The 26,448-nt window shown below is 42.5% G+C and overlaps 1 protein-coding gene across 2 annotated transcripts in view; it reads right to left on the bottom strand.

Moving 5' to 3' along the window:
• Positions 1 to 26,448, bottom strand: part of RFC5 (replication factor C subunit 5) — a 37,352-nt gene that overhangs the window by 1,014 nt on the left and 9,890 nt on the right. The window contains exons 2-11 of one of the 2 annotated variants that reach the window (XM_019753951.2): positions 9,670 to 9,788; positions 8,076 to 8,140; positions 7,666 to 7,802; positions 6,453 to 6,532; positions 5,792 to 5,865; positions 4,412 to 4,571; positions 3,592 to 3,673; positions 3,074 to 3,203; positions 2,006 to 2,083; positions 952 to 1,006 (exon numbers count right to left, since the gene is read on the bottom strand). In XM_019753951.2, coding sequence (XP_019609510.1) covers positions 952 to 1,006; positions 2,006 to 2,083; positions 3,074 to 3,203; positions 3,592 to 3,673; positions 4,412 to 4,571; positions 5,792 to 5,865; positions 6,453 to 6,532; positions 7,666 to 7,802; positions 8,076 to 8,140; positions 9,670 to 9,734 — 926 coding nt within the window. In that variant the 5' untranslated portion in view covers positions 9,735 to 9,788. Of the gene's footprint in view, positions 1 to 951; positions 1,007 to 2,005; positions 2,084 to 3,073; positions 3,204 to 3,591; positions 3,674 to 4,411; positions 4,572 to 5,791; positions 5,866 to 6,452; positions 6,533 to 7,665; positions 7,803 to 8,075; positions 8,141 to 9,608; positions 9,789 to 26,448 lie in introns of those variants that run through there. The other variant, XM_074321399.1, reaches the window with a different exon arrangement.

Below are 26,448 nucleotides of genomic sequence, written 5' to 3' on the forward strand. Positions count from 1 at the left end.
AGATAATAAAAATTGATCCTGGATATTAATCTTGTATGTATCCCCTAACATTTTCTTCTCTGCCATAAACACTCATAAATTTGATTCAAATTGGTGAGAAAAAATTAAATTTAAAAAATTGTTAATTATCAGTTGCATTTTTCTCAACTTAACTTGGTCCTACCTGTATGTAGACATGCAGAATTTATATAATTAAGGATTATTTCTTCACCCACAAAATACATTGAGAAGAAGTATAATTAAGATTTTCTTCCTCTTAATTCAGTGGGAAGTTTGGCTGACATATCTGTGGTCTGTGATGTAATCAGTAAAGCAGGACAGTGGCACTTCATCTTGTCACCTTTGAAGTGACTAAGCCATTGAAAGCAAAGTCAGTATTCACAATGCAGTGATAAGAAGTCACCTAATTTGTACATCTAAAAGCTAATGATGGCAAAATGGAGTTGGCCTATGTTGAGGGCTTATTTTGAAACCCAGTGCTTTTGTCTACTTAAAAGACAGCTGCCATCTTCACTGGGTGCTAATAACTTTACCAAACCAGGCAAAGTGGAAAATTGAGTTTATGTTTTCCCCCCAATATGGTTTATGCCAAAATGCCTTAAAGCTGGACAGCTGATTGTTCCCACACATAGAGGTCTGAACTGAAGCAGGCTTCTAGAGTAACAAGGGCATTTCCAGAACCAATGTGGACCAAGCCTTTGATGTCTTTATCTCAAATATGGACTTGAGCTATACCTGTCCTTGTGTTTATTCATGGTCTTTAAATAAGCAACTCATACCCTTCCCCACGTTTTAGTCAATCCCACCAAAAGCTAGGCTGTGCCATGATTTAGACAAAAATGATTGGACAATGATTTAGACAAAATGATTTAGACAAAAAAGGTGAAACTAGGAAAGTAGGAACAAACCCACGGGGAAAAAGGAAAAGAATTAAAATTGGGAAATACTCACTCAATGTCTGCCATTTTAGTCAATAAATGTATTCGAACTGAAGATGGAAAGTCAACTGGGGGAAAAAACAAAATCAAATGAGTGCGGTCTGTCACTCCCTACTATTTTAAAAAAGTCCCAGCAGACAAGTCTGAGGTGGCTAACACATCAGATGGGTACCCCTAAACTTTTCTTGAAGGGCCTCAGATCACTAAGGATATAAAAATTGTATAGGTTTTCAGTTTTTATCCAACCCATTTTGTGAGTCTTCAGAATAAAACCAAAAAGAAAAAATTAGCAGATTCCAAAGTGATCACAAGAGCACAGAAGCGTCATCAACACGGCCCTTTTAGCAACTGAGTAGCTCTGTAAAAGCTGAGTTCTCGCTTGCTGTCCCAATTCTTCAACATAAACCATTGATTTTTAAAAGTCAGCTTCCGCTTAGCTTCCACAATCGAGTGCAGAGGCTAACGCCCTCCAGCCAGCTAGGAAAATGCCTGTAAAGGTACCAGCAGAACCAACATTCACGGACCCAACTGTCTGTGCCGTTGGCTGTTGTGGAGGAAAGAGCTCCAAAAGGCTGCACAACAAATCACCTGGAGAGCTTGAAAAAACACTGATGCTCGGATACCCCCAAAAGGCCAACCGGTTGGTCATGGTGGGTACGAGGGGTGACTCCTACATGCTGGCAAGGTTGAGAACCAATTCTCTATAGAAGATACAACCAAGTGTGGAATTTAAGATAGTTTAGTTAAGACAGCTTTGGTTTACAAGAAGATAGATCTCCTTTTGGGGAAAATACTCTTTTAGAAATGTGAAATAAAATACACGACTTAGAGCTGTAAAATACCAACCCTTCAAAGAAATAAAGTTAGTTTCCACTCTCTCCCCAGCAGTCCTTGAGGTTCAGAGTACTTGTGGAACAAAGTTTTAAATAACAATGAGGGCTCAGGTTTATACTTCATTCCTGTTTTTTTGCTTCAAAAATGAAGAAGCCTCATGTTCCGTCTAACCACTCTTAGCCACAAAGCATGCCACCTCTACAGCTTCTAAACTAGGGGATAATGCAAGTTACCTCTATGCACAAACAAGTGTATCTCTGTCAGGATATCATGTAGTGCCAACCCCTTCAGAGTTTTCAAGTCCATAATATCTAGAGGAGCAGTTAAGGCAAAGGGAACAAGTTCCAGAACAACGCCGCTGCAGAGAATTTTGAATCCAAACCCTGGTGAGGGACTTTCAAAATGGGGGCTTTTTTTGTTGTCTCTTTCAATCTGAAACTGCATATGGTGAACTCCCATTCTTATTACCATGTTTTCATCTTCAATAAGGTCTTTCTGAAAGATAGCAGTTGTGGGGCGGCCGGATGGCTCAGTTGGTTAGAGTGTGAGCTCTGAACAGGGTTGCCAGTTTGATTCCCATATGGGCCAGTGAGCTGCATCCTCCACAACTAGCTGCCGGAGGGGCAGCCAGATGGCAGCCAGATGGCTCAGCTGGTTAGAGCGCAAGCTCTGAACAACAATGTTGCTGGTTCAATTCCCGCATGGGATGGTGGGCTGTGCCCTCCTGCAACTAAAGATTGAAAATGGCAACTGGACTTGGAGCTGAGCTGCGCTCTCCACAACTAGATTGATAGACAATGTCTTGGAGCTGATGGGCCCTGGAGAAACACAGTTCCCCAATATTCTTCAATTAAAAAGAAAAAGTGTTTCTCAATAACATCAGATTTTATATCACAGATTCAGGGCTCCTAAATACATATAAAAAAGATACAGTTGTATCTCTGTCAACTAGAGAACAGAGCCAAATGCATGACTTCCAAATGCCCCGAAAGGCTCTGTATCACTACACCTAGCTTTTAATTTCACGACAAAAGAAGAGTAACAGACCAGTTGAAAAACACTGCATCTTCCATTCCAAGGTCTAACTGTGTCTTCCATCTGTGAGTGAAGTGGCTTCAAGCTGTACCCAGGTCAGAGACCCTCAGAAAGAACTTGGGGGCACTGAAGACAAGTACTCACTCCACCCACAACCATCTTGCTCCCCAAACCAGCTGCCCGTAAGGTGTAGGTGCTGACTAGCCTGGCGCCAAGGTCAGGCCTTGGGCACATAATGTGCCGTTGGCGTGATCGAGAAAGGATACTTCTGTAGGCCGTGGTGAAGTCTTGATTCAACATCCAGTCCAAAATGTTGGCAATGTCTGACTTGAGCGGGTGCCCTGTGCAGGTGTAGACAGTCTCCTCTGTCACCTTCCCAAAGGCCATATTGGTGCTCTGTGCAGACAGGGAGAGAATCACGGTGGCTGTCACAGCAGCTGCCAAGTTTGCAAACAGGTCAGGAGGAAACTGCTGAGGCAGCAATGTTACAAGGGCACAGGGGAACTCAAACCCTGTAGTTTTTACACTGGGAAGAGTTGGCCTCATCAGAGGAGGCTGCTGCTTGTTGCAGACTCCTTCCCTATCGTCCCCTTTTTTGCAACAAATTATTCTTGCAATGAATCAAAACATAATTGAAAGAAGGAGATGACTGGCACATTAGGAGATGGAGGTCTGACCAGCTCTAGATTTCTGAATTTACAGACTGGTTATGCTGTTGCTTATGTCTTTCTGGAACAATTGTTCCAAAGCAACGACCTGCGATTTGCCATGAGTAGCATCATACCTGCAAAATGTTCAAAGCTCTTCGCATATCTCCACTGGAAAGAGTCACAAGTGCTTTCATCCCGTCTTCACTTATATCAACTCTGAAAGGAAACAGGCAGAAGAGATTGAGACGCCCTTAAGAGTACAAGCATTCACCAAGACAATTAGATGGCCTGGAATGACTCAGGTTTTGAAACAATGAGGAAAAAAAAGGGAAGGATGGAGTTAACAGTAATTTCCTGATCTAGAGAATCAAGAACTTACTCTGGTTTTTAGGGATGACAGTTTCACATTAGTTGTCACAGCCCACTCAAAAGTCTACAAAGACCCTTATTTAGAACCAGGCCTTGCTATGTTGAGCACCTGGCTTTGAATTATGTTATCTGGAGAGGAAAGAGCACTGGTGAGATGTGTGACCAGAGCCAAAGCACCTCCTTTCAAATAAGCAGCAGCTCAAGTTGGCTACTTGCTTGGCATCTGATGACACAGAATGTACTATCTCAGTACCTTCTCTTCTAGTCAAAAAAGGCTGGAGGCATCTTAGCAGAAGGGAATTGGCAGCACGCAGTTTCCAATGACAAAAGAGGAGGAGGAAACTCGGACAGCTTCCAGGGGAGGAGAATGCAAACAAGGGAAGAACCAAATGACTTTTATGAAGAATATCTGTCACATACCAGAGACAATGACAGCAGCGAACAGCCCCTGATGCCTACCCTGCACCAGGCACTTGGCTGAGTCGTTGACAAACATCACCTTTCACTGTAAACCAGCCAGTCATCCCAGAACCACTGCGCTCAGTCCCCAAGACCCTCACCTTTCCTGCTTTTCCACATACTTACTTCTCTTCTCCTATGACATGTTCCAGGCGGGGAACCATGAGTTCAGGAGTCAGGGGACCGAATCGGAACCTTGTACAACGGGACTGCAAGGCCGGGATGATCTTTGACAGATAGTTACAGATGAGGCAAAATCTGGTATTTTCAGTAAATTTCTCAATCACTGGCAAAAGAAAAGAAAGCCTCCTCATATCCATTCTCATTCTTCACAGGACCCAGAAGTCCTGAACTTTTCTATGGTCACATGAAGGGTACAAGAAACAAGTATGCAACAAAAATTCAAGAATGCAGACAAGTGGGGATGCTACTGTAATGCGAGGGTGCCGCTGAGGGGGGGTTCGGCCTGGAATCAGCCATTCTCCAAAAGATGACAAACGTGTCACCACAGAATTTTATAAAACGCTTCCTTTTTTATGACTCGCTATGACTCTGATGCTCTTGCCATCCCATTCCATGAAGATATAAAATCCAGTATCCATGCCCTTTTGCATGCAATTCTATTTGGCAGGTTGACAATGCTCCACCTGCTATTAGGTGGGAAGGGGTAGCTTTGCCTCAAAGTCTTAGAGCATTCAAGACAGCAACAACCCCAAATCAGACTGCTTAGGACACAGTTCCATTTGGTAAGCACCCAATGTTTTTGCACAGGGATCTGCCCAGATTGACAGTCACTCTTCAGAACGAGATGCCAAGGAAAGACGGCCAAAGCTTCGAGGACCAGAAGATAGTCTGTCCTCCTCGTCTTAAACATTGGCTACGATCCACTCCTCCTACCCAGATCTCTGGAAGGTCATCCTTCTCTCCTAGCTCATGACCTCAGCAACTTAATGAGAGAGATCATGAATGTCCTTTCCAGAAATGAACTGCCCCAGGCCCCTTAAGACAGACATGTCACAGGACACTCTCCCTTCCCTGCCAAATCACGCACTTGGCAAGTACTGAAGTAATGTCAGCTTTCTGAGTGTGACTAAAGTGCCAGCATTATTTTCCTGGCTATTTTGTATCGAAGGGCACCAACAGCAGAACGATCTATCCATGCAGTTGAGGAATGAAAAGACTTTCCAGAACCTTCCATCAAATGATACAAATTCCCAACCCTGAAGTTGAACCCAGCTGAAAAGGAGGATGAAACATCAGTGTCTGGTCATACTTACAAGTCCCAACAAGGCTTACGTCTTCAAGCTGCTCAAAGGGGAAACCCCCGATATGGAGACATTTTTGTCTAGATCATCAGATGGGAGACACAGGGAAAGGGATACAGAGATTTCTCTGGGTCAGAAGGTGAACGAAAATGGAAAAGAAGCCATGTCCTCCCTTATGTCTCCAGCTGCCAGTTCTCCTGATGTGCTCGTCAGCCAACGCCCTGTACTTCGCAGCTCTTACCTCTCCTCAAGGCATTCTGGGCGTCCTGAGTCATAGCATCAGCTTCATCCAGGATCACTAGCTTGAAGCCTTTCCTAGAAGACAATTGGTACCATCTAACGAGTTCTTCAATCTCACTTCAACCTCCAGGCCCCAACCTCTATCTTCCCATTTGTGCCATGGGGCCCTGTTTCAGAGTCCCTTTCTCCTAGAACTCCGACCAAAGCAGACATCTGTGGTCACACAGAGGAAATGCCCCGTCACTCCTTTAACTCTTCTTCCCCATGGTATCCAATTACTCTAGTGCTGCTTTTTCCACCACCTTCACTCATGCCTATCTTTTCATCTTTTTCTTTTTTTTTTTACCACCATCCTAGTTATCCATCTGATCTCAATTCGTTTTTGTTTAAATTCAAACTAGCTCATGTAATCAGTCCTCGGCTGACTAATAAAATGAAGCTAGTGCTTCCCCAAAGATCTTGCTAATACAGACTTAGATAATCTTTTAACATTTGCATTTTAACATTTACCACCGTCCCTGCACTTTATCTCTTTTTCATGGCTGTTTTTGTCATTTTTATTTTTAAACCTTTAGAAACTGGCAAAGGGGAAGGTTAAAAAAATTAAGCTCATCTCACTGATCAAAATACCTAGGGAGAGAAATTATGCAAATATTTCTTACTTGAATATTGTCCTGGTGCTAGCAAAGCTCAGGATTGGTCCCCGAACGATATCTATTCCTCGGTCGTCTGAAGCATTCAGCTAAAGGTGGAAGAGAGAAGCCAGAACAAATGAAAAACATGTTGGCGTGCTATCTATGAATTAATGTCTCTTTTTCATCAATCCAGCCCAGCAAGCTACATCTCCATGTCTAATGACAGCTAAGAGATAATCAGTATAAAAAAAAACAAGATCACAATTGCATTTAAAACTCACAACTCATTAGATCATGACATTACATTCTGAAAGGTAAATGTCTCATTTTTCTCCCCCCTTTCAAGGACAATCACTGACATATTCTGGAGGAATAATCAATTGGACCAGTCAAGTAAACAGCACCTCTGGCATGAGTAGAAGGACGCTCATTTTAGCTACCAAACCTAGAGCAACCCACAAGTTGCCAAGTTCTTAATACATTGAGATAAGAACATTAGTGGCAGCAAGGTTCTAAGACATATAACAAAATAAATAAGTTAAACATTTCTTTCGTGCAATAGACAATATTTAGAATTTTATAATCTAAGTGTGTCAGTTGAGTTCCAGCAGTAAATAGATGGCATGCTCAGATTCAGCAATTTGAAGAGAATTACATGAAGAGTTATTTTTAAAGGTGTTCATGGGGTGTGGGAACCATGAGAGCTATGCAATACCTCAGGGACTACTGGGGCCCACTACCACCCCCAAGTCTTATGGGGTTAATGGGCATGGTGTTGGCACCTGGAGAAGGCAGTGTTATGTGTCCTGCAGGACGGGACGCTGTCAGCCTGTGGCGGCCCCCAGAGCAGGACCAGGCATCATTCTCCTTTCCCCAGACTCCCAGGGCCCCTATTGGCCAAACCTAACCAGGAGCTCAAGGGCAAAAGAGCTTGTAGTCAATCTGACGGAGCACATGGGACATACCCAGCAACCGAGCGGTCACTCACCGAGCGACCACGGAGTGTGTGGGTATAAGCTGTCAACAGCACAGAAAAACACTTAGCCCTACAACTGCCCTCTAGCTAATGCCCATCCAGACCAAAATTCCAATTATAGTAAAAAGTGAGTTGAAATATTCTTATTTTACATCTGCTTCTTTCCCAACCACCAGGTGGACAACTTACTTGTAAAGTGAAACGAAACTAGCACAACTAAGAGACTTGAGTCCCTTGTCGAGTAAGAATAACCCTCCTGTTTACCTCCAGGACCATGGAGCCGAATTCTTTGTCTTTGTATAGCTGTTTAGCACAGGCCAGGATGGTGGACGTCTTTCCTGTTCCCGGAGGACCATAGAGAAGCAGGTGTGGCAGTCGGTCTTCACTGATGAATTTTTGAACTGAGGATCAGGAAGAAAGAGAGACCCCATCAGTTGCTGAGAGTTGCTTCATTCACTGTGGGCACGTGAGTTGGGCTAAATGCACTTCAACCCTATGTGCAAATCAGAGGCAGATGCAGGCATCAAAACATCTGAAGGATGCAACTCTTACAGCTACATTCCACGAAGCTCAATCAGAGTCTTCCAAGTTATTACTTAGCAGAGACAAGAGCACCAAGAAATGTATACAGGTCCTTCAACTAGGATAACAGCAAACGACACATGGATGCTTACTGGTACTCAAAATGTCCTGATGAGAAATGAGGTCACTCAGTGCCTGTGGCCGGTATTTTTCAACCCTGAAATACAATTCAGCATGGATTACAACAATTATAAATGCAAGAACGTTTTGTTATATGCCCAAGAAGCCTTTCATATCCTAACTCAAAGAGGAAGAGACACAAAACCCTTTAAATTTGAATACAGACCTGGGGTTCGCACCCAGGGGTGGTTTTGTCCCCTAAGGAACATTTGGTGCTATCTGGAGACATTTTCAGTTGTCACAGTTGGGTGGAGGGTGCTACTGGCATCTAGTGGGCAGGCACCAGGGATGTGGCTAAACATCCTACACTGCACAGGACAGGCCCCCCTACCCCCCACCCCACAGAGCTGGCCCAAAATGTCCATAATGCTGAGGTTGATAAACTCCACTCCACTTTCACCTTTCCAGCTGTCTGCCTGTAACCTCAACCTGGATGGGTGCCTATTATTTCAGTGTGAATTCAAAACTGAATTCCTACCCAAGTATACATCAACATATGAATGGATAAATGATGGTATAGCCATACAATGGAATATTATTCAGCCATAAAAAGAAATGGAGTGTGATACATGCTACAACATGGATGAACCATGAAAACATGGTAAGTGAAAACAAGCCAGTCACAAAAAGCCAGATATTGACTGTATGTATATGAAATATCCAGAATAGGCAAATTCATAGAGACAGAAAGCAGATTAGTGGTTGCCAGGGGCTGCGGGTAGGGAGGGGAGTGACTGCCAATGGGTATGGGATTTCCATTAGGGGTGATGAAAATTTTGGAACTAGATAGTGGCATGGTTGCACAACGTTCTGAACGCACTTAATGCCACGGAACCGTACACTTTAAAATGGTTACAAGTGTAAATTGCATGCATTTTTAACATAATAAAAACAAATGGAACCCGTTGTTAGACAAGAACAAGATTTCTGAAATCAAGCGAACTGCCATCAGCCTTTAAAATATCATTAGGACATAGCTGTGGAAGTAAATAAATGCAGGCTCTGAATTCAGACCACTTGGATTCAAATCCAAATGTATCTTCCAGCTCTGGCCCTGAGGCTAGTCATTTACCCTTTTGGTTGTATTCCAACTGTAGAACTGGAATAGTGAAGAATACCTACCTCCTAGGGTCTTTGTAAAGATCAAACATCTAGAGTGCCTGATAATCTAATAGGAAGCCATTTAAGTAAAAGTCAACTAGGGAGTATTGTTATTGTGTTTTAGAATTTGACCAATCACATCGAAGATTGTGGCAAGAGAGAAGAGGCCATTCTGGCACGGTGGCCAATGCAATGTCAGAGACGCGGGATCAAACCCCGGTGCTGTCACCCAGGTGCGAAAGCCGCTTTCTTCTTCCCTAAAAGGAGTGGGACGGAGGGGAGCAGGGAGATCTGGCAAACGTCATAAATAGAACGGAGGGGAATTGGGGGGTTGGGAGGCGTGGAGGCGAACCTCTGCGGCTCCCTCCCACCGCAGGTCGGGGGCGGCCCGGCCCCTTGCGCACCCCGACCATCGCCTTCCCGAGCGGCCGGCCCCTTCTCCGCGGCAGCCAGGCCTCCTCCTACCAGGGCAGGTTCCTGATCTTGGTCGCCGCGGGCTGCTCCTGCTGCTTGTGCGCCGAGGCTTCCATGGTGGGGTGATGAAGGTGTCCGGATCCGCGGGGGTCGTCGCGTCCCCCAGGAGCCTGCACGGCGAAAAGCCCCAATGTAACCCGGGGACCCCGGCTCTTAGAGTTCGCGCGCAAAAGCAACTATCGCGAGGTTTAGTCGCAGCCTTCCGACTTCCTCTCTCGGTCCCGCCCCTTTCTGTTGCTAAGGCGCCGGTTGCCTGGTTACCGTGAAGCGCCGGCCTCTGGCTTCCCTCCCGCTCCCCGCTTCTAGCCCGCGCTGCCCTCTCTTCCGTGCCAAGAGGCTTCCTGAGCCCAGTGAGATGCGGGTAGGGGAGGTGAGGCCACCCCTGCAATCGCCAGTCATCATTACAAATTAAAGTGTCATGGCCAAAACCAATTTTGCCATCACCAAAGTTCAAACACTCGCCCTTCAAAGGATCAGAAAGCTGCCAGGCCTAAAAAATAACCCCAAATGACACGCCAGCTCTTAAATGTAAGTACCAAACGAAAAGAGGCTTGAAAAACCTTTTGGCCCCAAAACAGGGAGGTGAGTACTTTGAATTGAAAAACAACTCCAAACAAACACAGCTCCAATCTGTCTCCCAAATCCATGTCCCTCACCCAACAATATTTAGAGAGCCAACCTCCAGAAACAAGTCCAGAGTGAAAACAAAAAAATAAACTTCCAATTAGGTTAATATGTGTAACTGGAAAGGGCTAGTCAACAGGCATAGAAGACAGGGTCCCTGTGAACTGAAAATACTGAGAATTGGTATCAAATTTTTAGTGTTTTTCTGGAGGTGAAGGGAGAATGAACTACTTTTCTTCTATGTTGCTGGTATTTCCCAGGAAAGAGTGTCTGTTACATCCATAATAAAGTTTTTGTTTGTTTGTTTTTTACACGTTGAGAAAGCCAATACTGAGAGGAGATGAGGCTGGCCTGGAGTCAGGGTGTTCTGATTCAGAAGTAGCTGCTCCTTGCATTTTATTGTATCACTGTCACCTGTGTTAGGAGCAGAGTAGAGGGACAGTGAGCAAATACATGATGGCAGTATGGCTTCACCCTAGCGCCTGCCTGGGGATTCAGAAGCAGGGGGTCAGATGTGGCTTGTGGTATGACAGTGCCTCTACCCTCTGCTTCCTCCCAGGCCAACTCTAATACTAGTTGTTCAGATCATTAACACGCCACTTTTTCCACTTAGCTTAGGGCAAGTTGCTTCTCTCCTTCTCCAATAATATCTACCCCCAAATGATTGTGAGGATTCAATGAAATAACTTCCCTTCTATTGGTGCAATTGTTTTTAACCTTTTAAACCGCAATTACTTTTGCACCAACCTAATAACACTAGCTGGCCACCCATCTGTTCTTGTGTGGGGACAGAGTCCCAGATAGCCGTTTCCAGGCTCTCAGCCTCACGTGGAAAGGTGCTGGCTTGAGTAGTAGATGGCCATCAGCTGTAACCAGTTAGCCATTAGCCACTACTATAACTGCCATGGCTACGCTAGGGGGTTGGTTAGTTGGTTGGCAGAGAAGCAGATGGCGGATTACGGCTAGCAATTACCGTTAGCAAGCTAGTCATTGCGGTTAGCAAGCGGATTGTGGATTGCAGATCGTGTTGATCTTACTTCCTGTGTCTTGACCAGTCGCCATCGAGAATGTGGTGGTATGACTCCTCTATCTATGGCTCTGTTGTTGTTTCTTTTCGGCCTCACCATATCTTGCATTCTTGTTCGGGAATGAGGGCTGAGTCCCTGCATGACATCTTGTTTCAAATGTTTCCTCTCAAACAAAACTTAAAGAATTGGCTGGTGTGACTATGCCTGTGAGGGTTATTTTTATGTGTCAACTTGACTGAGCTAAGGGAGTTGGTAAAATATTATTTTTGGGGTTGTCTCTAAGGGTGTTTTTGCAAGAGATTGGCATTTGAATCCGCGGACTAAATAAAGACTACCTGCACTAATGTGGGTGGGCGTCGTCCAATCTGCTGAGGGCCTGGAAAGAACAAAAAGGCGGAGGAAGGGTGAACTTGCTTTCTTTTTGAGCCGGGACACCCCTCTTTTGCCCTCCAACATGTGTGCTCTTGATTCTCAGGTCTTTGGACTCAGACTAAATTAAATCCCCAGCTTTCCTGGGTCTTTAGCTTGCAGACAGCAGATTGTGGGATTTCTTGGCCTCCATATTTGCTTTAGCCAATTCCTATGGTATATATAATATAAATGTGAATATATAAAATATTAAAAATATAAAATAGTTATATAACTATATTATTAATGTACAATATGTTATATGTTACACGTGTTATATACTAATAATATATATTTAATGTAGAATGTAGAATATAGAAATACTTGTATGTTTTAAAATGTACATAAATCTAAGTGTAAATATAAACCACACACACACACACACACACACACACACACACACACATTTTTTTATTGGCTCTATTTCTGTGGAGAACCATGACTAAAATGCCATAACCTGGGCTTCCTTCAACCGCCATAGTAAAAGCCATCTTGTTCTGGGACCTTTGTGTTAGAAGCATGATGCCACCAGTCCTCGAGCTGGTAGATGCAAACAGGACTGGACCAAGTTCTCATAAAACTCTGTGTGTACCTGCTCGTCAGTTTCCTTGGAATACAGAATTCTTCTGTGTGACATGATATTAGGTATTTACAAGGTTATCTATTGTCTGCCTCCCCAGTGGATTGTAAGCTCATTGAGAGGCTAAGCTTTGACTTATTCACCACTGGACTCCTGGTGCCAGGAACAGTGCCTGGCTCAAAGGAATTGTTCAGTGAATGAATGAATGCTAATAGCTAATATTCATTAGACAGTTACTATAGGTCAGGCAGTGTTCTACGTGCCATATGTTTATTATACTCACTCGATTGTTGTGATAAGCCCAAGCTACTATCATTGGCCCTGTTTCATAGACATGCTAAGTAACTTGCCCATGTTCTGACAAGGTGTCGGGCAGAACCAGGTCTTCCCAAGATACTACGATTCTATAGCCTCCGCTCTTAGCCACTATACGAGTGTGGTCCTCAGACCAGCAGCAGTAGCATCCCCTGGGAACTTGTTAGAAGTGTTCATTATTCTTTCCCCCAAACTTATTGAATCTGAAACTCTGGGGGTGGGCCCAGCCACCTGTGTGGACTCCGGGGGATTCTGATGCAATCGAGTTTGAGAACCACTGCCCTACCTACTGCTTCTCAGTCCTTGAGCTCTCCATGACTTCACTTTCTAAGAAAAAGAATGTGTGCTCACATGCATATTACAGAAAAACAAATGTGTCTTAGTAAATGTCATTTGTGTGTGTGTGTGTGTGTGTGTGTGTGTGTGTGTGGTTTTGTTTGTGTTTGTTTTTGCTCTTACTTGAAGGTATAATTCTTTGGGCAAGTTACTTAGTATCTCTTTGGACCTCAGTATTAGGACCTATAAAATGGAGAGGGGTGGGAGGTTGAACTAGAGAGAGGTTAAAAGCACCTGAGGATTTAAAAAAAAATTCCAGTGCCAGAAGTCCAGCCAGACCAATTAAATTGGGCCTCTGGGGGTAGGGACCCAGCATTGGCATTTTAAAAAGCTCCCCAGATGATTTTAATATTCAGCCAAAGTTGAACTACTGCCCCAGGGTTGCCAGTCACAGCAACCCCTCATCCTCTGATTGGCTTACAGGGTGAGCATGTGACCCAGTATTGCCCAATGAGATGCAAGGGGAAATGGGAGCAGCTCCTCTGGGAAGCTTCTCATTACTTTGCTTATCCTTGCGTTACAGGATCTTTAGCCTCTCTTCCAATGCCAATACGGTGGTACCTTGGTTTTCGAACATCTCTGTTAATGAACATTTCGGTTTACGAATGCCGTAAATTTTGTGGATCTATGGTATCATTAGATAGTAAAATTCATGCTAAATTTGTAGTTTTAGGAGTTGATTTTAAAGGTCTGGAATGGATTAATCCACTTTGCATTTACTTTCTGTGGGGAAACCGCACCTCAGTTTTTTAATGTTTCAGAACTCAAACGGTCTTCCGGAATGGATTATGTTAGAAAACCAAGGTACCACTGTATGCTATCACTTTAAAGAGAAAGAGAGATGAAGACAAGCTCACGTGTGTATAAGTAGCTTGGAAGTTCATATATAAAGGAAGAGGGTTGTGTGGAAACTATGCCTCAAGGAGGCCGAGTTTGTAGATCGAAGGTTTAAGCAGAAAAGGAATTTAGCCACGACATATTAAATAGCTCACAATGAGCAGGCAGGCTCATTGGAAAATAGGACACAGACCGGCCATGGAACTGAAACCATGGTCAGAATTACTCCACAGAACTAATCCAGTAAGGAAACTTGCAGCTGCTGACCTTTGGATGCTACTGCCCCCATAGTTCCTAGAATCTTCTTTCATCATTTTTATCAGAACCACTAATCAGTTCTCACCTGTACTGGATTCTTCTAAAAACTAGCGCCCCGCTTAAAAGCCTGGGAGACATGTCAAATGGCCAAGCCTGGGTAGCATGCTAGTGAGTGCTTGGCATATAGCTTGAATGGTGGGAAAGACTTCTGCTTCCCACCAAGCCTTGTGAGCTGGGAACAATCCCTGAACATAGGAGAGGGGTTCAGATGCTGCGGCCAAAGGATCACTAAATGTCCACCACCCCAGTATTCAGGACAGCAACCAAATGTTGCCAGACTTGATTTTTCAAGAGAAACCGGAAATTTGGATTTTTTTTAAAAATTTGGATTTGTATGTGAAATTCCTGTGTGTTAAATGTTGGCATCTAATTAAAACAAACAAACAAACAAACAAAACAAAACTGCGAGCCAAGCAGAAATACTGTAGGATCACTTTGTGATTTTTTGACTTCTCATGGACAGATGACCCCGCAAAAGATGTAGTAATTCTTTCTTACCTTCTGCCTCGATTTTAGACATTTTGGAGGATCAGGACGAGTCAGATTGGTATCTGCATACGATTGTGACACTGATGAGCATAGGCACAAACTTTTCTTACATAATCAGAACCAGATTTGGAAATGCTTTAATAAAACATCAGGTTCTGGAGACGGCCATATCAGAGGTTACAAACAACATTACCAATGAAAGGCATTTGCTCTTGAAATTGAATTAGGGAAGGGAGCCCTGGATTTTATTACTCTCAACTTTGGAACAAACTTGGCTTTGGACACAGCACTTACTGCCTTTGTTTATTTTTAAGATGTGTTTTTATGAGAGAATGGGATGCAAGGCTGTCTTTGGAAGATGCTGGCAGAAGAAAATCAAACCGGGGCTTTTTCCTGAATGTGTTTATACTGGTGAAATTATGTTTAAATGAAGAGCAAGGACGTGAAGGAGGAAACAAAGTCTCAAAGAGCAATTTGAAGAGTGTGTATAAGGGGAAGGGCCATCTTCTTTGGTGACGACGACAAAAATTACTGACTGATAAGGACTTAAATCCTCAGATCTTTTGGTACACTTGCTCCTTCCAACTACTTTGTCTTGTCAGAAGCCCCAAAATGCCCCACATCAGGGCTTAGGGAAATTATTCATCATCCCCTAACATTTGTTGAATAACTGATGGATGGTTATTTATTGATTCCTGAATCTATTCCTTTTGAAGTTTGAGATTGAAAGGGTAACTCATAGGAATTTGTTCCATGATATTTGGGCCCCCCCAAAATTCACATTTCTTAATTTTTCCAAATTAAATATATTTGGCTTAGGTCCTCTACTGTTCCTCCCTCAAGCCAAGGTATTTTGGAAATTCAGTCTATGGGAGTTGGGTTCCTTCCTTTCCCCAGGGTCATTTAAAAAGCCTAAGAGGTTGTGGGGAAATAGGCCAGACATTTAGGAGAAGGGCTTTTAGTCTTCAATTCTTTCTGGAGTCTGTTGGAATAAATGCTCTGTGTACAGACTGAAATGCTCCCTTTGAAGGTGAGCAGCTCTGTTGATAATCGTCTCCTTTCCCTCAGTGTACAACTCAGAACGTTTGCCATTGTTTCCGGGGGCGCAGGGTTTGAAGTTTAGACTTTCCTCTGCCCCTCCTTTGAGATCCAGCTGCGCCTCCTCACCTCCTACTCAAAGTGGGGTCCTAGGACCAATAGTATCGACACTCCTTGGGAGCGTGGTAGAAATGCAGCCTCTGGACCCACTCTAGACCTTCTGAATCAAAACTCCAGGCAAATCGTGTGCACATTTCAATTGATAAGCCCTGGGTACCACACGATGTATCTCTTACCCCACCATCCTGCTCCTCACTGCTCTTCTGCATCCCTTGTGTGGAATTCTTCGGGGAATCGCACTATTCCCGTCTCACACAACACACCCACCTCCTTTCCTCTAAGGGCGAAGCATTTTGATAATTCAACTCCAAGTCCCAAAGTTCCTGGGCATCCAAGCTCTCCTGAGCTAGGCAAACCCAACACCCCAGGACTCTGAGGCTTAATTGCTTGGGGGAAAAAAAAATCCTGCTTAGTCTTTGTGATGAGTCTACAGTAGAAAATAAGTCCGGTCAATCACTCAATCCCAATTATTCTATAATAGGTCCTCCAGGCTGGTAAAATTTTAAAAATATTTCTTCTTCTGGAAACTTTCCTGATTCTCTCTGCTTTGAGTCTGGCATAATTGCCCCGGGCTGGGATCTCTGGGGTTATCATGGTTACAAAAGAGAAAAAGGGGTCAATAAAGAGGTGATGGAAGTGTAGTGTATTACCCTGGCTGTGTTTGGTGTAGGTCCAGCCGTGGACCACACACTGCCTTTAGGTTTGTGATGCTGAACATGCAGAGATGTGTACCTGTCGTATAATACAATGTGTATGCAGAACAAGGGTACTGTTTATCTCCCTCTCTCATCATACTAGGGACCCTGGGAGATATAATGAAGTGGGAAATAGATCTTAATATTGGCAAAAGACTACAGATTCAATTCGAGAATGCACAATAATCAGAAAATGCAAATTACTGTCATTATTTACGTTGCATGGCAGAGTTACACAACATGTTTTTCTACGGTAGATGCTGCACAAAGAATTGCTATTTATAGACATTTCATCCCGTTCCTCCAATCTCTACACTTACTCTTTCAAAGCATTTGGCCCACGTTCAATGGCAATGTGATTTAAAAATGTATATTTTAAATAAATGCAACGCTGAAAAGGAAAGCAAGAGAGTAGTACTGAAAAATTGAAGAGCCAAAGCTGCCCCAAGTTAATATAGAGGAGAATTTTTAAACTTGAAGTTATTTGCAGTGTTTCAAAGATGTAGATGGCCAAAATATATTTTAAAAATTCTTTCAACTTATGAGAAAGTGTATTTCTTTTTTAAAAGGAATCACCTTACAATTAAATCTTGTTCCAAACAGAAGAGACTTGGCAGATGTGCAGGAAATTAAAATATCTGCCACGTTCATTAATATGAAGACTGGACAATTGTGTCTTGAAAAAAATCTTGAAATTTAAAGGTCATTTAAAGTACAGATTTAAAAAAAAAAAATTAGCAAGAGCAAATTTCTTCCTTTAAGGGGTATCTAATTAAAGTTTCCTGAGTCTCATGGGAGTAAATTATTTTATACCCTTTGCTTTAAATTTTTTTCTTAATTTAAAGGGGTATTGGACAAAAACAATATATTCAATATGTCATAGTTTGGCAAATGTCAACCAGAACTGGCTTATTAAATATAGAATATCGTCAGTTTGTGCCAATTAATTAAAAATGTTTTTTTAATGCTAAATTTAAATAACTTCTTGGTTTTTATATAACTTCTAATTTTCTTCTGTTTCTCAGGTGATTTGAAATTATAATTGAGAATAAATTTTGCAAAATTAACACATAAAAGGGCATCACTGGAAATGTTTTCCATTGCATAATTCCAAATGCCATGGAAGTGGTTGGCATATTTGGATAGTAACGGAACTTAATTCCATCCATACATATTTCAAAATTAGCATCTGCTTAACACAACGAGTGGTTTCAGTGGTAAGATCTTGGTGTACCCGATTGTGGAGAACTTGGTGTGATAAAATTTGCAAAATCAAAATTGTGTTATTTCTTTAAAAACAATTAGTGGGATTAGAAAGTTATTCCAAGACTGCAATATGGTATTATCAGAACAAGAAAACAAGATAATTTATTCATGTCTCCCCATATTCCTAAGTGACCACCAGGGAGAAGACACACAGAAGTAACGAACTAAAAGTAATCCCTCGGGTCCTAAGGACTAGGTGAATTTAGCTTAAGCTTTAATATTAATCAAGGGAGACTGAGCCTTCTCTCTTGAAGTTGTAAGTGTTGAAAAATAACGGTGACATTCAAACACTGCCCTAAATAGGTTTATATTGGGAAAGTACCTTGACATATTTAGTCTAAGTACTATAATTTATCCTAATCCTAGTACTAAACTATAGTTAACATGCTTCCCCTTTGATTTGTAGCAACTTAATAAAGGGAATGGGTGTTATTTATTTGAATAAAGTGACTGGTAGATTGTCTGCAAGGATGGCCACCAACAATGCCTCCCATCCCTATGGGTACATGCAGCTCCTCCCCTAAAGAGGTGGTCTATTTCCTCACTCCTTGAATTTAGGCTGGGCTTGAACTTGCTTTGACAAATAGAATACAGTGGAAATGCTGTTCTGGGAGATCTACAAGTATTTAGCTAAGAAGGGATGCTATCTGCTATGTCAAGAAGTCCAGGCTATCCTGCTAAAGAAAGAGGCCAAAAAGAGGGGACTCCAGGAACCTGGCTGACAGCTGGAAAGGAGGCCCCAGATACATAAGGGAGTCCAGCCAACACCTAAGAAAGGAGGCCCAGCTGTCCTACGCAGTCCCCAGGTGTTTGAGCCATTCTGGCTGAAGTGCCAGCCCTGTGAGTGAGGCCATCTTGGATCCTCCAGCGCCACATAAAGCCACCCCAGCTGACACCAGGTGAAACACAGATAAACTGCCCCTGAGTCACGTTGGAGTTCCTGGCCCATAGACTCATGAGCAAATAAAATGATGGTCATTTTACACCATTACATTTAGGTGTGGTCTGTTGTGTAGCAATAGATAACACAGTGATGATTATCTAAATCCGTAAGATTGTGATTTGCAAATACAAACTCTTAAAACTTTTTGGAGGTTGAGGAGAAAAGCCAGGTGGAATATTCATTAACTAAAGCTGACATAACTAAGGCAATTAACAAGAAGTTCTTTTGAAAAAGCTTCGTGGCTGTATTTATAAACTATTTCAATTGCTGATGTTTCTGTCAGGGAGAGTGATTTATTTATAAGTTAGTTAATGTATAACCTTGATTAGAGCAGTGACAAAAGCAGTCACTTTAATACTTACCTAATTTTCACTTGATATTATGTAAATGAGAAATTCCAAGTAAGCTATGCATATGGATGGATAGTATTATAAACTGGACCCTCTGCTATAGCATTACTAGGCTGTAAATTATATCTTTATAAAGTATGCTGATATCCTTGTACAGCAATAGAAATATTTATATGCATGTGTACCTAAATCTAAGACCAAAATAATTGATCTATGCCTAAAAAAAGTTTTAAGCACGTTAGAATTTTCATTTGAGTTATAAATATGACTTATAATGCTAGTACTGAATTTTAAAAACCTTAGCTACCCAGTGTTTCCAAGTTTGCCTTCATTTTGACAATGGGAAGTGTGGAAACATTGCTAGAAGTTTTGTTGACCTTAAGCTTCTTTTGTTTTTTCTTCTTCTTTTTTTTTTTTAATCTGCAAGATTGGGATAGATTTCTTGTTTAAAGGAGAGCAGTTAAATTAGCAGGTGACATGTAGATCAAATGCTAGCTAATACTTGCTGCCTGTTCACTAGAAATTTTTATAAAAGAATAGTTAGGAAAGGAGATGAAAAAAAGTAAAATGAGCCAAATACTAAGGGGAAAAAAGAATATAAACATGAAAAATTATTAACATGAAGCATTTTGTTTTATAATGTAACTATTTAAACTAAGAGGATAGGAGAAAGGCAGTAAATATACAGAAAATAAGGGAAGAACAAAGCGACTTTTTACCCCCCAAACATTTATTTATTTTAAGTGTGTTTTTCCAGGACCCATCAGCTCCAAGTCAAGTAGTTGTTACAATCTAGTTGTGGAGGGCGCAGCTCACACTGGCCCATTTGGGGATTGAACTGGCAACCCTGGTGTTACAAGCATTGTGCTCTAACCAACTGAGCTAACCAGCCACCCCCAAAGTGGCCTTTAGAAAAACAGACTCATGCACAGAGAATGAGAGAAAGATCTAAAAATTAGAGTATTGGGTTTCTAATTTTGGCAATATTTTGGACTAGGTAATCTAAAAACTTTCCCACATGTAATAGTCATCTAGATATGCTGGGTAAAACATACAAACATCCTTTTAAATGACAGAAAATAGGGACAATCCTCAGGAGTCAGAAAAAGGTGGGAAAACCATAGTAGTGAGGAGGGTACAGAGTGGGGAGGGGTTTGAGTTGTAATGGTCCCAAAGGACAGGGAACAAAGCTTTGGGGGAAATGGGGCTTTGGCCTCCACACAAACAAGGACCTCAAAGAACTCCATCCTTAGGGAAAAGGGGTGGCAAGAAAAATCTGTCCAGCCAGCATAGGGAGATAACAAGGACTCTTACCTGTCTTATTCTAGGCTCTGGGGGAGAAAGAAATGCCCCCACTGAATTTGTCACAATAAGACTAAACTCACATAGGTGTGGGGTTCAAATTTATACTATGGGGCACCCCCAAGCCAAGAAACTCGTTAAATACAAACTCTGGAAGGACAATCCTTCAGCCTATATGTACAGGATTCCCACAAAGATCTGCTCCTTTGAAATGACAAAGCACACGAGGAAACCATCTACCATGAGCAAGAGAGGACAGAAACAATGAACAACAAGCCCGGATCCCAGTTGCTCCAGATAATTGGATTATTCAAGACGCGTTTAAAACAAATTGGATCACAGTGATTAAAGTCATAAATAAATAAAAAAATGCAAGAAAAGAATGACTTTTACAATAGATAAGGTACTTTTGGAAGAGTAACTGGGACGCCTTTATTTTGGTATTCAATCTTATCATTGTCGGTGGAATGAAACAGTCAACATGAGATTGCACCTACGCATTTGTGTGTTAACTAGAAGCAGTAAAATTTCCCCATGAGTCATTCATCATCACTCATTCAGCATACATTTATTGATAAGGTAAAGTGCCACTGACTGTGTTATGCCCTGGGGGTATGGCAGGTAAAGGAGACAGACCCTCCAGTGGGGCAGAGACAATTGCAGTTGAAACAGACATTGAGTGAGTTAATTACAAGTGTGATACACGTACCCAGGGTGAAGGGAAGTAAAGGAAGACCCGTCTGGGAGGGGCCGACCGAGGAGGACCCTAAAGAAGTTTCAGCAGAGACCCGAAGAATGAGTAGAATTTACCCTGATGACGAAGGAGTAGAGAAAGCTGTCCAGGCAGAGAAGACAGCATGTTGGAAGACCTGGATTCCAGACAGGCAGGTGCATTTGAGAGCCTGCAGGCAGACCACTAAGGCAGAATGAAGAAAGCCAGTGGGGGTGTGGGATGTGTGTGTAGGAGGTCACAACACAAGGCTGAATAGCTCCAGGGGCCAGATTCTGACAACCCTTGTACATACGTTGGCCTAGCATTTGGATTTGGATTTATCCTGCAGGTGTTGGGACAATTTGGGAGAGGAGAGATCATCCAACGTATACTCTGGAAAGAGCATTCTGGGGAGGAGGTGCCAGACAGTTCAGTAAAAGGTAGACCTGTCATTCCTCTGGGTAAACAGGATTTGAGCTGTGAAAAGAAGTTCCTCTCCTTCACGTCTTGGTAGAAAACGCTCGAAACAATTTTGATGAGAATCAATAGGAGAATAAAACTGTTAAGAGGAAGTAAGCTGGAAGTATATCCATGGTGCATTCCTAAATGGAAAAACAACCGTACGAATAATATGTAGAACATGCTCCCATATTTAAAAGCTAGAAATAAAACCTAAAATCACCCCTATAGGTGTGTGGGCGTGTGTGCGCATAATAAAAATATATATTCATATAATAAGTCTGAAAGCTTCCATCCTCCTTATCTTCAGGTTCCTATTGTGGATAGTGGGCAAAACAATAACAGTGATACTTCATGTTTTCAAATCCATTGCTGATTATCTAAAGGAATAAAAAAGAAAAATTTTAAATTACTCCAAGGTCATGATCGTGACCCCCTCACTGGAAAGTGAGCTCCCTGAAAGTAAACCACATGTATTATTCATCTTTGAAATTTTCCAGTGCCTGGCACATAAATGCCCAATAAAAGTTTATTAGATTTGAGAATAAGAATATGGGAATTTGGAAATGCCCCGAGGGTTGTGGGGAAACTGGCAAGAGATTACTTTTTCGAGAGTAAAATTCAACAAATATTTATTGAGCCTTTGTGGTGTGCCACCCTGAGCTGGCATGTAAGGTGAGGGGAAGTGGTTGTGTTTAGCAGCCTAAAGCCCTAACCTTAGCAACAAGTAAAGCAGGATTAGAGAGAGATGGTCAAGGGTACGAGCTCTGGAGTCAGGCAGACCAGGGTTTGAATTAGGATTCTTCCACTTACTGGCCATTGACCAAAGGCAAATAGCTTAACCTCTTTGGGTTTCAAATTCTTCATCTGCAAAATAAGCATGATGATAATCGTAGCTACCTCAGAGAATTGTTGAGGGAAATAAGTGAGACAGATATTCACGCCAAGCACAGTGCTTGGGCCAGAGTAAGCCCTCGATTCACATGAGATCTTATTGTAGACAAACGTAGGGCTCAAATTCAGTGTATCTTGTTGGTGCCACTCTTAACCAGTGACTCTAGAATATCACTTTGGTAACTTTGGAAGGCAGATAAATGCCCTTGGCCCCCCCAAAATGTCCACATCCTAATCCCTGAAACCCGTGAATATGTTACCTTATATGACACAAGGGACTTTGCAGATATGATTAAGGATCTTGAGCTGGGGAAATGATCCTGGATTATCCAGTGGGCCCAGTGTCCTCACAAGGATCCTTGTAAATGAAAGAAGGAGGTGGAAGAGTCAGACAAACATATGACAATGGAAGCAGAGTGATAAACGATTGCTGTCTAGGGGCCACGAGTCAAGAACTGTGGGCAGCCTTCAGAAGATGAAAAAGGCAAAGAAATGCATTTTCCCCTAGAGCCAACACCTTGACTTTAGCCCAGTAGGATGATTTTGAATTTCCAACCTCCAGAATTGTAAGATAATAAATTGGTGTTGTTTTCAGCCACTATGTTAGTGCTGACTTGTTACAGCAGCCATAGGAGACTCATACTTACTCATGGAGGTGGCTGGCCAGACCCCACTCAAGGAAGGACTTTATTCGTCTGTTCATCCGCTCATGGGAACTTGAGTTGTTTCCACCTCTTCGCTATTACGAATAATGCTGTGCACATTCATGTAGATATCAGTTCAAGTCCTTTCTTTCAATTCTTTTGGGTTTATACCCCAAAGTGGAATTTCTGGATCATATGGTAATTCTAGGTTTAATTTTTTGAGGAGCCTCCACGCTGTTTTCCACAGAAGCTGTACTTGTTTGCATTCCCACCAGCAATGCACAAGGGCTCCAACTTCTCCACATTCTCACCACGACTGGTGGTTTTGCACACACAATCTGGAGCCCATGTAGAAGAGATTCTGTTGCACAGCTTTTTAGAAATGGAATTGCTGGGTCAAAGGGTATACGCCCTCCAATTTACATTCCCACCATGAACGTATGAAAGTGCCAAATTGCCATATTCTCACCAACCTTAGATCATATTGCATTTTTAAATATTTGCTATACTGATGGACAAAAAATATGTCATTGCGTAAATTTGTATTTTTCTAATTACTGTTGGAGTATCTTTTTGCATTTTTAATTGGCTACCAGTGTACTTTTTCTATGGTTTAATGAGTTCTTGATTGGTAGACGTTTAGCTTGGTTATCAGCTCACTGCGTTTGTGAAATGGCCAAACAGGAGGATGAATATGGGAAGCTGTTTGAAATGCATCCAGTGACCATAAAATGACTACAGAGACATTCCAAATGATAACCCTGAGTCATCAAGTAGTTACACTGTATTTAGGAAGTAGAATGGTGTTTTACAAAGAGTTCTATCAAAAGTAGTTAAAAATATGAAGTCTCGGTAATTTTTAAAAGCTACCATTTACTGCACATAACCATGCATCATCCTGTTAGGGCTTTTTATACATCATTTTATTTCATCTTGGCTTGAACAAGTATCATCTCATTTTATGTTGTAGAAAGACAGGTTTCTGGAGACTTGCCCAAGGTCAGCAAGCACAGGAAGTGAGTGGATAGTTGGATCCTGACACCCTCAGCCTTTGAAGGTGACTTCTGAAGGGAGGTCCCGGAGACTCATGGCATGAACCACTCCTACCAATGTCTCGAATATCCTGGGGCTTTTTGTTTTTGTTCTGTTTTGCAAAGCCAGAGTCAGCAAACTTTCAGAGGAGGGCTTTATTGGAGTTCTGCACAGAGTGTGCGCCATGACTCACTAGTAAAAGGTGGTGGTGCTTTCAGGTGGGGCTTAGACACAACAGTGAGTGGCACTAATCACCTGGTGAGGAAGTTACTCCCCTTTCATTTCCCTCCCAATCATTTCATCAAGGGGAAAGTCTCCATGTGGCGCTAGCAAGTCTGCAACACCTAACACTTGCTGATGTTTCCTTTTCTTTTCTTTTCTTTTAAACAAAGATGCTGCTGCAATCCAGAGCTTCAATAGGTGACAGTGTCTAGGTAGAATTTAATAACATTATTTTTAAAAATTATATTCACTTTTACAGTTACCATCTAATTACGGCAAGATGGCTATCTTTTATTTGCACTCATGAAATAAATGTCCCTTTTAAAATAATTGTAAAAATAGTAAGTCACTTTAGAGAAAATTGTAAGCATATGCTGTTATAGATTATTAAATAATTGGGCAAAACTGTTACTAAAGGTAATACTTGAATGACGTTTTGGAGACAGGTTTACTGGATGCAGAGCAGTATCTGGGCTTCACCAGTGTCACTAGTTGTTAGCTCTATTCCTACTTTTCTAACTTTAGGGCACATCATAATCACACAGGAGGCTTGTTAAAATGCAGATTCCCAGAACTTTAACCCCAGAGAGCCCCAGTGGGTTTGAGACAGGACCTGGGGTTTTGCAATTTTGATAAACAACCCAGGAGGTTCTGACACAACTGGTCAGCATATGGCACTTGCAGAAATTCTGGACTGCGTCTTCCCATTTTAACTCAATACCAATTTTTAAAAGAACAGATCGGTGGGAATGCTCCACGTATGTAAACCCACCCTGCCACAGAAGTACTTTTGCCGTTGTGTTACTAGAGCAGGTTCTGTTTCCAGGAGCAGCAGCAGTTGCAGCTAATTCTCAGGCAGCCTTATAAGCGCTTTACACATGTGGAGTCATTTACTCCTCAGTACAGTCCTAGGGGGGCAGATATTATTATTACCCTCATTTTACAGGTGAGGAAACCCAGACGGAGAGAGGCGAAATCACTCGCCTGAGGTCGGTCACAGGGCCAGGAGGTGGCAGAGCTGGGATTTAAAACCTGGCCATCTGACTCAGAGTCAACGTTCTTACCTGTGATAGAAGGTCAGCTGACTGTCTTCTGCTCTCTTTGTGGTGATGAAGGCTCATCACCCTCCACTGCTACAGCTTCTTGTCATCCTATCAGGAAGTCAGACTCCATCCCAGGGTGGAGTCCTACTAACTTTCTAGCTCAATCGAAACCGTGGACTACGTCTGTCTTTTCAAAAGCCAACGCTTGTACTTCTAATGGCAAAAATAATAAATGTTCTAAATCTACCAGGAAAAATACACTGATTTATCTGATTTGGTGCACAAAAACATATAAGACAGGGGGAAAACCTGTGATCTGTCCCACTCCGGACTTCTAATTTCCTCCCCCCATTTCATCAAAGGAAAGTCCAAAAATCGCAGACTTGTCAAGGACCTTTAGTTCCAGTTTTCAGACTCAAGTCCAAGAGGCAGCTCAATAAACTCAGGATCGGTGCGTTTCCGAGGGCAACCACATTTCGGGTGATCTGAGCCTCATCCAGGATCAATGTGGACAATTTCGTTCGCTTACTACATGCATTTTTTTTTCTTTTTCTTTTCTTTTTCCCCCTAGTCACAGGTAGGTGCTAGAAGCCGAGCCAACCCAGTGGTACAAAGTGAACTGCAGACAGCTGTGGTGGGGTGTGAAGAGGAGGCACATTCCGCTTCTACTGACCAGACAGATGGCCCACGTGTGAGCTGGAAGGCAAGTGGGGGCTTCTTCTCTGCCCCGGGCACGGCTGACTGCGGCAAAGGTCTGTATCCGGGTAGGTAGCTTGCCTTGAATATGTCCAGACTGCAGAACAGGTCTTTTTTTTTTTTTTTTTTTTTTCCGCCAGCAGATGCTTTTTTGTACTGTTGAAGAGCTCTGGTGGAAGAAAGCTCGTAAGCAGCGCATGGAAAATGCATGGCCAGGTTGTCAGCAATTGCGTCATAGTTGCACTTTGGAAGGGGGTGATCACTTCGAATGATACACACGCATTCCCATGACAAACCCTTAAGACTCCAGCCTGGGTAAACAGCCTGTGTCCTTTATCAGATTGCTTCTTTCGACTCTAGCACAGACAAGAGCCTCTCCCACCCATTCAACAAACATGGGCTTAACTTTGAGGGGTTAG

This window comes from Rhinolophus sinicus, linkage group LG16 (genome assembly GCF_036562045.2).
Source record: "Rhinolophus sinicus isolate RSC01 linkage group LG16, ASM3656204v1, whole genome shotgun sequence".
Lineage (NCBI taxonomy): Eukaryota > Metazoa > Chordata > Mammalia > Chiroptera > Rhinolophidae > Rhinolophus > Rhinolophus sinicus.